General features: G+C 41.7%; 1 protein-coding gene across 2 annotated transcripts; it reads left to right on the plus strand.

Annotated features, from left to right (window-relative positions):
- Positions 1–6055: 6055 nt before the first annotated feature.
- LOC121555132 (heterogeneous nuclear ribonucleoprotein A3-like) lies at positions 6056–11150 on the plus strand. 2 transcript variants are annotated; one of them, XM_045212079.1, is made up of 11 exons: positions 6056–6146; positions 7012–7128; positions 7250–7396; positions 7481–7691; positions 7805–7894; positions 8006–8074; positions 8163–8219; positions 8679–8807; positions 8929–9054; positions 9139–9211; positions 10697–11150. In XM_045212079.1, the coding sequence occupies exons 1-10, from the start codon at positions 6141–6143 to the stop codon at positions 9192–9194; spliced, it is 1008 nt and encodes a 335-aa protein (XP_045068014.1). In that variant the 5' UTR covers positions 6056–6140; the 3' UTR covers positions 9195–9211; positions 10697–11150. The 2 variants fall into 2 exon arrangements, with proteins under 2 accessions (XP_045068014.1, XP_041724869.2); XM_041868935.2 differs by lacking the exon at positions 10697–11150 and adding an exon at positions 9319–10034.
- Positions 11151–13048: the final 1898 nt, after the last annotated feature.

Below are 13048 nucleotides of genomic sequence, written 5' to 3' on the forward strand. Positions count from 1 at the left end.
GCTAGCTTCATCTGGCTAGTATGGCTTGACTGGACCGGGTTATGTGTTATGAAGCTAGCCACAATAAAGGTTAGCCACAATAGTGGAATTTGCGTTTCGCCTTCAAAATAAAAGTCACTCTTTGAAAGTGATGCAGCAGGTTACAATTGTTATTATAAATAAATATCACCTGGGCGTTTTCCTTTCTGTTTTCCATGAGTTCACCTACAACTCAAGCACCTGCAGAAAGCACCTGGAAGGGGCCTATGTTCTTCAGTGTTTGCAATTGGAATCATGCCATATTTAGACTAGATGATGTTAAACAAGGTTGGAGTGTTGGAATGTGGAGCAATGAAATGGGCCATCAGTCTACCCGGTTACACCCACAGAACACAACTGTGAAGAGTTTACATAAATATTAGCTTCGTACCTCTTATTGCGGGATTTTGACTGTGAGAAATCACCTCCCCAGTCCCCAGCCTATTGTGCGTATTGACATTAATATTGCACGGTACAGCCTTACCTATGGATTGGGGATCAATGAAATGGGCTATCAGTCTACTCAATACCCAAGTGCTTTTTTTCCCCCATAGAGTTATCAGGCTCCAAAACATCCACGTTGTATGGTTTTTCCTCTGTAATAGTGTTCAACACACATAGCAGGTTAGCTAGCTAACTATAACTACTGAAACAGATTATGTCGTTTTGCTGTGTTTTTGGGGAAGAACATTGTTTGCATCCATCAGCTAGCTATCTTTTTTATGACCAGTCCAGAGCTTGAGGGAAGTGTGTCTGCGCTCGTTCATACGTATCGGTGAATAGTTGTGAAATATGAAATACGAGTGAGAGTGTAATCAATGTGTAATAACTACCTAAAAAATGAAGGAACGCGTAAAATTATGATGTGACGTGCAGTCATATGCAGGTCCTGATTGGTCAACAAGCTTATTTGACCCGTCAAATAGTGTTATTTGACGTGTATCTTTTTTGACAAGCAAAGACCCAAACGGCGTTCCATAGGATACACGTTATCCAGAATCTTAATTAATAAAAACGTCAGTTCAATTCGCTGCTCTGTTTTGCTTGTATCATCACAAAAATGTCGCCAATAGCAGTGCAACATGGCAGCCGTCCTAAAACCTGGGGTGCGTTCGGTTCACTTGAACGTTTCCTACGTTGTGGAACGGTGTGTACTTAACCACACGTTTCCCAAAAATATTCTTGGACGTTCTTGGCCAGACTTTGAGGTACGTTTGTTCCGTTCGGTGGATGTGCCGGATTTTAGCTTGAAGTAATGACTGACGTTTTTAAAGGGCATAGGTGCATTTCGAAGCCAGAAGTTCAACCCCTCCAGGTTTTTCAACTGATCCTCATAGCAGCACTATTTCCGTTCAATTTAACGTAATTTTATGTTGTTATGTACTGAACGCAGCCCCGACCGAACTCTTATATGGCTCTGGGTTATGGTTTCCACTAGTTACCACAGCCACAAAGTCAAAATTGGCTATATCGTACAAATTCATGAAAACAAAAAACATTTGCTTTTTGATCTTAATTTAAGGTTAGGGTTAGGCATAAGGTTAGCAGTGTAGTTAAGGTTGGGGTTGAGGTTAGGTTTAAAATCCGATTTTACGAAGATAAATGTAGAAATAGGCGGGGTTTATAACTTTGTGGATGTGGTAACTAGTGACGACCCTGGGGTATCGCCAGCTAGGAGTCGTAAAAAAATAAAAAATCCATCTCGTTCCGTCTTCTCCCACTTCCGGCCAGTGGGCTTCCTCTCACTACCATAGTTTGGTAGTGAGTGGAAACGCTAAACGGATGCTTCACATATACATCCGGTGAAATATCTGTCTCATTGTACTATCTTCGGAGTTACCTCTAGTTCGTTCAGCCATTCCTATGGGGGAAATGAATGGGGAAAGAATGGTGTTTGTGATAAACTAAGGTCAGAGTTTAACACAGGATAATATCAGTCGGTTAACATGACCTTTATGAATTATGAAGTCTTTATGTGCTTGTATTGGCTACATAAATATTCAAAATTCACCAAAAGTGACATTAGCTGATGAAGATTATCTCATAGAACCAAATGTATAAGACCTCCTAAACCTGTGTGTACCAAATCAAATCAAATTTTATCTGTCACATGCGCCGAATAAAACCTGTGTAGACCTTACAGTGAAATGCTTACTTACAAGCCCTTAACCAACAATACCGTTTTAAGAAAAATAAGTGTTAAGTAAAAAAAATAGATAAATAAAAAATAAAAATACATAACAAATAATGACAGAGCAGCAGTAAAATAACAGTAGCAAGGCTATATACAAGTGGGTATCGGTAAAGAGTCAATGTGCGGGGTCACAGGTTAGTCAAGGTAATTGAGGTAATATGTACAGTTGAAGTCGGAAGTTTACATACACCTTAGCCAAATACATTTAAACTCTGATTTTCACAATTCCTGACATTTAATCCTAGTAAAAATTCCCTGTCTTAGGTCAGTTAGGATCACCACTTTATTTTAAGAATGTGAAATGTCAGAATAATAGTAGAGAGAATTATTTATTTCAGCTTTTATTTCTTTCATCACATTCCCAGTGGGTCAGAAGTTTACATACACTCAATTAGTATTTGGTAGCATTGCCTTTAAATTGTTTAACTTGGGTCAAACGTTTCAGGTAGCCTTCTAGAAGCTTCCCACAATAAGTTGGGTGAATTTTGGCCCATTACTCCTGACAGAGCTGGTGTAACTGAGTCAGGTTTGTAGGTCTCCTTGCTCGCACACGCTCTTTCAGTTCTGCCCACAATTTTTCTATAGGATTGAAGTCAGGGCTTTGTGACGGTCACTCCAATACCTTGACTTTGTTGTCCTTAAGCCATTTTGCCACAACTTTGGAAGTATGCTTGGGGTCGTTGTCCATTTGGAAGACCCATTTGTGACCAAGCTTTAACTTCCTGACTGATCTCTTGAGATGTTGCTTCAATATATCCACATCATTTTCCTTCCTCATGATGCCATCTATTTTGTGAAGTGCACCAGTCCCTCCTGCAGCATGATGCTGCCACCCCCGTGCTTCATGGTTGGGATGGTGTTCTTCGGCTTGCAAGCGACCCCCTTTTTCCTCCAAACATAACGATGGTCATTATGGCCAAACAGTTCTATTTCTGTTTCATCAGACCAGAGGACATTTCTCCAAAAAGTATGATCTTTGTCCCCATGTGCAGTTGCAAACCTTAGTCTGGCTTTTTTATGGCGGTTTTGGAGCAGTGGCTTCTTCCTTGCTGAGCGTCCTTTCAGGTTATGTCGATATAGGACTCGTTTTCCTGTGGATATAGATACTTTTGTACCTGTTTCCTCCAGCATCCTCACAAGGTCATTTGCTGTTGTTCTGGGATTCATTTGCACTTTTCGCACCGAAGTACGTTCATTTCTAGGAGACAGAACGCGTCTCCTTCCTGAGCGGTATGACGGCTGCGTGGTCCCATGGTGTTTATACTTGCGTACTATTGTTTGTACAGATGAACGTGGTACCTTCAGGCGTTTGGAAATTGCTCCCAAGGATGAACCAGACTTGTGGAGGTCTACAATTGTATTTCTGAGGTCTTGGCTGATTTCTTTTGATTTTCCTATGATGTCAAGCAAAGAGGCACTGAGTTTGAAGGTAGGCCTTAAAACACATCCACAGGTACACCTCCAATTGACTCAAATTATGTCAATTAGCCTATCAGAAGCTTCTAACGCCATGACATCATTTTCTGGAATTTTCCAAGCTGTTCAAAGGCACAGTCAACTTAGTGTATGTAAACTTCTGACCCACTGGAATTGTGATACAGTGAATTATAAATTAAATAATCTGTCTGTAAACAATTGTTGGAAAAATTACTTGTGTCATGCACAAAGTAGATGTCCTAACCGACTTGCCAAAACAATAGTTTGTTAACAAGACATTTGTGGAGTGGTTGAAAAACAAGTTTTAATGACTCCAACCTAAGTGTATGTAAACTTCCGACTTCAACTGTACATGTAGGTAGAGTTAAAGTGACTATGCATAGATAATAAACAGAGAGTAGCAGCAGCGTAAAAGAGGGGGTGGGGGGGACAATGCAAATAGTCCGGGTAGCCATTTGATTAGATGTTCAGGAGTCTTATGGCTTGGGGGTAGAAGCTGTTAAGAAGCCTTATGGACCTAGACTTGGCGCTCCGGTACTGCTTGCCGTGCGGTAGCAGAGAGAACAGTCTATGACTAGGGTGGCTGTAGTCTTTGATCATTTTTAGGGCCTTCCTCTGACACCGCCTGGTATAGAGGTCCTGGATGGCAGGAAGCTTGGCCCCAGTGATGTACTGGGCCGTACGCACTACCTTCTGTAGTGCCTTGCGGTCGGAGGCCGAGCAGTTGCCATACTAGGCATTGATGCAGCCAGTCAGGATGCTCTTGATGGTGCAGCTGTATAACTTTTTGAGGATCTGAGGACCCATGCCAAATCTTTTCAGTCTCCTGAGGGGGAATAGGCTTAGTTGTGCCCTCTTAACGACTGTCTTGGTGTGTTTGGACCATGATAGTTTGTTGGTGATGTGGAAACCAAGGAACTTGAAGCTCTCAACCTTCTCCACTACAGCCCCGTCGATGAGAATGGGGGCGTGCTCGGTCCTCCTTTTCCTGCAGTCCACAATCATCTCCTTTGTCTTGATCACGTTGAGTGAGAGCTTGTTATCCTGGCACCACATGGCCAGGTCTCTGACCTCCTCCCTATAGGCTGTCTCATCGTTGTCAGTGATCAGGCCTACCCCTGTTGTCGTCGGCAAACTTAATGATGGTGTTGGAGTCGTGCCTGGCCATGCAGTCATGAGTGAACAGGGAGTAAGTCTCCCGAGTGGCGCAGTGGTCTAACGCAGTGCTAGCTGTGCCACTAGAGATCCTGGTTCAAATCCAGGCTCTGTCGTAGCTGGCCGCGACCGGGAGACCCCTGGGGCGGCGCACAATTGGCCCAGGGTAGGGGAGGGAATGGCCGGCAGGGATGTTTGCACTCACTAACTGTAAATCGCTCTGGATAAGAGCGTCTGCTAAATGACTAAAATGTAAAATGTAAATGTGAGTACAGGAGGGGACTGAGCACGCACCCCTGAGGGTTCCCTGTGTTGAGGATGAGCGTGGCAGATGTGTTGTTACCTACCCTTACCACCTGGGGGAGGCCCGTCAGGAAGTCCAGGATCCAGTTGCAGAGGGAGGTGTTTAGTCCCAGGGTCCTTAGCTTCGTGATGAGCTTTGAGGGCACTATGGTGTTGAACGCTGAGCTGTGGTCAATTAAAAGCATTCTCACGTAGGTGTTCCTTTTGTTCAGGTGGGAAATGGCAGTGTGGAGTGCAATAGAGATTGCATCATCTGTGGATCTGTTGGGACCATATGCAAATTGGAGTGGGTCTAGGGTTTCTGGGATAATGGTGTTGATGTGAGCCATGACCAGCCTTTCAAAGCACTTCATGGATACAGACGTGAGTGCTACGGATCTGTAGTCATTTAGGCAGGTTACCTTAGTGTTCTTGGGCACAGGGACTATGGAGGTCTGCTTGAAACCTGTTGGTATTACAGACTCAGTCAGGGACAGGTTGAAAATGTCAGTGAAGACACTAGCCAGTTGGTCAGTGCATGCTCGGAGTACACATCCTGGTAATCTGTCTGGCGGCCTTGTGAATGTTGACCTGTTTAAAGGTCTTACTCACATCTGCTATGGAGAGTGTGATCACACAGTCCTACGGAACAGCTGATGCTCTCATACATGCTTCAGTGTTGCTTGCCTCGCAAGCATAGCATACCACAGATCTAATGTTTGGAGTTCATCCAAAAGCCCATTATTTCCCCATAGGCATTGGCCAACGAGCCATGGCAGAGTCACTGAGGTATAAAGAAAGGCGCAGTTAGTTCCTACAAAAAGACGCCATTACCAAAGATGTTCTATCTGTTCCATTACTATTGCTCTCTATAAACAACGGACCTCAGTTTCTAAACATACTGAACTGACTTTAAATCAGCTTTCCCTATCCGGTTTATTCTGATAAAACGACAAGAACCGACCCTGGACCAGTTATAACCGCTGCACAAGCGCAGACTTCTAATCACGTGGTGCAGTAGCTGCCTGTCTTCTCAGAACCAAGGAGCTGCAAAATGGAGGTGATGATGTTATAAATATATTTAATGTTTATCAATCTCTGTATATTTGAGATGAACGTAACAGAGTGCAAAGTGTATTTGGAGCAAACAGATTTTTATTTTGATAATGTTACAGCAACAATAAAAGGTGCGCATTCTAACCGCATTTTTTTTTAGGAAGCAACGTTAGCTAACTAGCTAGCACAGATGCGTCTCTGAACATTTGGCTATCAAATTGCATCATGCCAGTCATAGAGGGCTACGGTTTCAATGTTGCATACATTTTGGTTTGTAGGCAAGCGCTTGAATGTATCGTTGGGATACATAGCTACCGGTATAATAACGGTATATGCCTTAAAATGTAAGGCAGGCTACGCCTAGCCCTAGTAGTAGGCGTAGTAGTTACATGCATTTAACTTGATAAATGAATTTACCCACTAGAAATGGTATTTGCATTATAAAGTATATTAAATAATATTTTCAAAATGGCGAATTGTTGTTTCCCCAAGAATGTTCCAGAGTCGTGGCTAATGTGATGGTTACACTATCTCTCCTAAAATTTTATGTGTTTTTTTTATCAGCATAAGTCTGTCTTGCTGTTGGACATTGGGCAGAGCTGATTACTGTACCCCCCAAAAACCATAACCAGGGCATTATATAAATATTCTCAATATAAGGCTCTGTCTGTAACCATTTAAATAGCCTGGCTGGCGCATTGCATTCTAATGCAGTAGTTCTGCCTTTGGGCGGTGTGAAATTAGAACGTTTACACGTATATATTGGAGTCAAGTGTACTGTACAATTTTAGTAAAAAGATAGTATGCTGTTGTCTATATAGTTGCATTGTTATGTGTGACATACATTCCTGTTTTGAATAATTTAACAGGGAGCTAGGGAGCCAGAACAGCTCAGGAAGCTGTTCATTGGGGGCCTCAGTTTTGAAACCACTGAGGAAAGTTTAAGGATCCATTTCGAACAATGGGGAAACCTCACAGATAGTGTGGTATGTATGCATTTCGCTCGCAATTTGATTTTACACACAAGTGTCTAGTGTTTACAATGCGTTTCTGGGAGACCCACCAAATGGTTAAAGTAATGTAAGCTAATACGTTGGTTTCCTGTAGGTGATGCGGGACCCAAACAACAAGCGCTCGAGAGGGTTCGGCTTTGTGACATACTCCTGTGTGGAGGAGGTTGATGCCTGCATGGCAGCTCGCCCTCATAAGGTGGACGGGCGTGTTGTCGAACCTAAAAGGGCTGTGTCGAGAGAGGTAAGCAAAGTCTGCTTCACATTTCAGGTGCGTTTGCTGTTGTGGAGGTGTGACTGGTGTGTGTTCACTGCTTGTCTGTCTCAGGACTCCAACAGACCAGGTGCCCACCTGAGGGTGAAGAAGATCTTTGTCGGGGGGATCAAGGAGGACACAGAGGAGGACCACATCAGGGAGTACTTTGAGCCCTACGGGAGGATCGAGACCATTGACATTATGGAGGAACGCGCAACTGGGAAGAAGAGGGGGTTCTGCTTCGTATCATTTGATGACAATGACACTGTGGATAAAATAGTCGGTATGTTTGGGTATTTTTATTTTTTTTTATTCATTTTTTTTGCAGTTTTGAATTTGTCATTTGAAACATCAGTAAACAATCCGTTTAAGTATTTTCTCTTGTTTTCTTTTCAGCTCAAAAATACCACACAATAAACACACACAACTGTGAAGTCAGAAAAGCACTTTCAAAACAGGAAATGATGGAGGCGTCCAATCAGAGGAGTAAGCGTAATAACCAATCTTTATACTGCTTGTACAAATGTGTGACTGTTTTAGAGAAGCACATATATAGAATGCGCTCCATTGTCAATATTGGGCCATTCTATTTTTTAGGTAGGGGTGGTGGCTCTGGGAACTTCATGGGTAGAGGTGGCAACTTTGGTGGCGGCAACTTTGGACGAGGTAAGCACCTTTTTTTTTTTACATTTGACATGGAACTTAAGAACAGGTAATCACACAATAAATGTAAACATTTGATCTTGTGTTACAGGAGGCTACGGTGGAGGAAGAGGAGGTTATGGAGGAAGAGGAGGATATGAGGGAGATGGTAAATGTTTCTATACCGTTTAGTGGATAATCAGATGAGGGGGGGGGGGACACAAAGCTGCATCACTAGAAGAGAGCTTGCTCAAATCTGAGTGCTCTGCTTTTGGTCGCTGTCCTGATCGGAGTGGTCGGTTTGTAACCCGTCCTGATCGGAGTGGTCGGTTTGTAACCCGTTCTGATCTGAGTGGTCTGTTTGTAACCCGTTCTGATCTGAGTGGTCGGTTTGTAACCCGTTCTGATCGGAGTACTCTGTTTTGTAACCCGTTCTGATCGGAGTACTCTGTTTTGTAACCCGTTCTGATCGGAGTACTCTGTTTTGTAACCCGTTCTGATCGGAGTACTCTGTTTTGTAACCCGTTCTGATCGGAGTACTCTGTTTTGTAACCCGTTCTGATCAGAGTACTCTGTTTTGTAACCCGTTCTGATCGGAGTACTCTGTTTTGTAACCTGTTCTGTGCAGGTGGGAACTATAGTGGAGGACCAGGCTACGGTGGTGGACGTGGTGGGGGGGGTTATGGGGGAGGAGGTCCTGGGTATGGAAACCAGGGAGGAGGATATGATAACTACAATGACGGAGGCAACTTGGGAGGTACAAACGCATGTTTTAGCCAGGATATATTGTGATCGGTTCATTGAGCTGCATTCACAGTAACCCACGGTAATTGAATTTGATGTCGGATCTTCTAAAAGCAAATCTCTGTGACCGCTAGGAAACTTTGGTGGTGGAGGAGGTGGAAATTACAATGACTTTGGTACCTACGGAGGACAGCAATCCAGCTATGGCCCCATGAAGGGAAACAACTTTGGTGGCAGAAACTCTGCCAGCCCCTATGGAGGTGAGTGTTCTCTCCCTGAGCTGGATGAGACGATGTGCCTATCTGATGACACAACACTCATCTGTCAATCATTGTTCATTCCAGGTGGCTATGGCTCAGGAAGTGGAAGTGGCGGCGGCTACGGTTCTCAGCGTTATTGATACTTTAAAACGCTAGGGTAAGTTCCATTTGGAAAAATACTGTGCACACCCTGACTGTGTAGTACAGCATGAGCCCACGCAACGCTAGAATAACAATTTGTTTTATCCTGTATCCATTCAACAGGCTTCAATTCTTAGCAGGAGAGGAGATGAGCAAGGATTTACCAGGAAAGCTGCAGGTTACTGTACTTTTTTAGGCAGTCGTCTGAAAGCATTTAAGAGGAACAGAAGTCAGAAAGTTACCACAGCTTTAACGGGAGACTAATCCTAAAAAAAGACTGTACGCAAGCTACAAAGTGAAAGAGTGTAGCTAGTACCTTCCTTTGTGGTAGATGTTCCCCCACTTTATATTTTTTCCTTTTGTGCATCTGAAGTGTATGTATTGTGCCTGTGGAATCAGAAAGTGTTTTTTTAAATCTTTTTTTTTACTCCTAACTCCAGTCCGTTTTTGAAAATTCCTACGTTATTTTGCTGTAGATTGATAGATTTTCTCTGGTCTTCTCATCTTTGTCGTTTTGAAGAACTTGGTTCTGTCAAAAGGGCGTAGACTCATCAGGCCCTCAAATTGGCTAGAGCTGTCCTCCCTTTTTATTTATTTTTATTTTATTTTTTTTCTCTCTGAAGTTTAATATGATTCTCCATATCAAGTGTATTATTATTTGTATTTCGAGAACAGTATGTATTTCAGTAATTTCATTAGTGTGACAAGTGGTTATAAGTAGTGCAGAAAACAATTTGAGGAAATGTTTTACACTACTTGTATGCAGTAAACTGAATTCTAGATTGTTAAAATATTTTTGAAAAGTGGAAATAAGTTAAATAAAGTTGTGTAGTAAAGTCTTTTGAAGTATAGTGCGTCATTGGCTCAGAGAAAGTTTGAAGGATTGGATTCTTTTTCATGTCCGTAATCACTAATCAAGTGTTGCGAATCAATATCCTCAGAATGTTTTGTTTTCTCTGAACTTCTTTGAAATGTAAAAAATATATATATATATATCTTGCTGGATGGAAAGGGAGTGTTGGCTAGTTCTAGGGAGAGACACACGCATCACCTAGCCAGCATTGCACTTGTAGGATTGTTACAGCTACAAGCTACTTCAGTTGAGCCTCAGCAGGTCAGTGTGGAAGATTGCAGATTACTTTTTCCAGACAGGACCTCTTCAGCCCCAGCACAGTGGACAAGTCAGCATGTTGTGAGAGGAAAGAGAAGGCAGCACCGAGAGCCGCAACCCTTGGAGAAAAGCTTGCATTGTTGTCTTGCCTGGTAGTGAGCATCAGCCCTCCCAAGGCTAGCTATACCGTTCAAGATCAGCCGATGCTAGCGAAGAAAGACTAGAGTTCCTGGACACTCGGAGATCCTGTTGAGTCAGATATGAAAGATCACCAGGAAGTTCTTACTAGCTGTCAGACCTTACAGGGGGAAAAGGGGAAGTGAGTATTTCACAAGCTGTGGTAACGTAAAGATGGAGCAGGTAAGAGTAACCACTTTGCTTGATTTACAGATCGGGAAAGAAGCATTACGACTATTAAGGGCTGAAAATCTCTAATGACACGGTTACATGGAGAGATTTCTGGATGGGTAAGACTTCAGTATTTCTCAAAAGTATACAGTAAGGTTATGCAAGGCACTAACACTCATAAGGTAGAACAAATGCTATTGAGTCTAATCCCTTCCGAGAGTGAAAGTGTACCATTCACTCAATTTGGGAGGTCATTTTGAAGGATCTCATGTGTTTCTTGCACAGTTCACTGATCTCTGGAGGTCTGCAGAGAACATGCTTAAATTAACACTAATTTACACCACTATATATGTATTTTTATATTTTGCTCTGTGTAGTTTTTATACAACTTTTCAATATTAATGTATAGCTTTTAATAGTAACATTAAAAAGTAGCTCAATTAAGGATGGTGATTTTTCAACCCTTGGTTAGACAATTTTAAGTATCATATTCTAGTTTGAATAAATTAATACTTGTGCATGTTTATTCAATACATGTGTTTATTGAATAAAGACGTCTCTCAAAGGAATTAGTGATTTTATTTGCATGAACAGTGATGGTTTTGTTTGCCTCTGAAAGATTGGTTTGATAGAGGGTGGAGAAGGCTTGATTGATACTACAATGTGCAGTGCTAGCCGGATTACTCATGTATTCTTCCACTGCTCTGTCGTTCGCTACAGAAGAAACTGGCCAGATCAAGGAGCCTGGGTAGCCAGGCAAGGGCAGTGAGTGTTTGTCCAGTGGACCTTTTGAAGTGTAGCTGAACAATGGAGTACACTGTTGCATAACTGAATAAATGCCGGTGGAACCATGTCCTCAAATGGTTTTGGCTTACACACAATTTATAGAATTAAAGGATTCAGGTCATAATATTCCATACATCATTCAATTTTTATGCATTTTTCTCTCTGTCTATTCTGACCTTGAATTTAAGCATGAGGTAACGCATGTCTCAGCCAGCTATTCTTTCGGGGTGGAGATATTTAGAAATGGAGGTGTGTCTACAGATCCACCGTATTCTGACCTTGATTTAATTCCCTAATAATTCCACCACCGTAAAGGTGAATAAGGTCGAGCAACCTGTCGGTTCCAAGTGGAACAGCATCTACTACATTTATTTTCCGACAGAAATAACACCGTTCTCCATGCCTGTAATTTACAAATTGATAAGCGCTATTAATAAGAACTAGGTAAATGAGTAAGCCGTTTGGATAAGGGGATTTTAAATATAAATGACAATTGAGTTACATCTATTTTACGTTATGATCGCTGAAAACAAATGCCAGCAAACTGAAGCATATCAGCTTTCCCACAGTGACGTTTATGAAATGGTGTGCCATTATTTAGAATGTAAATTGTATTTCCTTTTAACTTCAAGGGATGAAATGTAGAGACCCAAGCTATATGTGTATGTAGCCATGCGCAAATGACGGTATAGCGCCAAACCTACAGAGTTGATTTATGATTTCTATGTTTTAATTATATGCCCGGACTTTTCACATTATTTACAATTTGTATTGCGTTAAATATTAGCCAATATCGGTAGCCACCATCAGTTATACCCACATACATTTATAACTGTCACTTTAGTGTTCGTTTGCTTACATTTTGCATCATTCCATTATGTCGTTAGTCTACCTTTTCTTTCCTCTGTCATGTTCGTGTGGTTGTTCCTGATGATCACTAGCAATAGTGAATCATATTAGGCCAACATATTACAAGTTGTGCAATAATTTAGGACATGTAGCCTATTTCAATCATTATGGAACGTATACCATACGTAGCAGTGTAAACCTGGAGCCAGGCACAAGGTTCACGATGACTGGACCATTGTCATCACAGTTCCTTGATTATTAGCGTAGATTTATAGGACTAGTGTTCAACCCCTATTCTACACTTTTCTCACCTTCCAATAATTAATGGATTGAACAATTGAATATGGCAACTTTCAGGATAAATCTAACCACCATTTTTGATTCACCAATATATTTAGTATGTAAAGGCTCTCCAAACCTGTTTTTGTATTATTCATAAATACTTTCCTAACCCTAAATAATATACAAGATCAGAGTATTTTTAAAAATCTACCAATTGGTGCTGTACAGGAGTCGAATATGGGTGTATTTTCATGGCTTTCTTTAATTGATCTCCAATATTCTGAATCATTCTCTCCATATATTCTAGTGAGTCTATTGAGAAAATTGAAATTAAAAGGTACACTAAATATAAAGGGATGGTTTTACATAAATGCACTGAAAGTCTGTTAGTCTGAACACCAACTACTGAGAAGTGAGTAGGAAAGGCGTACATTTTAAATCGGCCCAATTTGAATAGTAAGCAAGAGACCAACTGAC

This window comes from Coregonus clupeaformis, chromosome 40 (assembly GCF_020615455.1).
Source record: "Coregonus clupeaformis isolate EN_2021a chromosome 40, ASM2061545v1, whole genome shotgun sequence".
In the NCBI taxonomy this organism is placed as follows: Eukaryota; Metazoa; Chordata; class Actinopteri; order Salmoniformes; family Salmonidae; genus Coregonus; species Coregonus clupeaformis.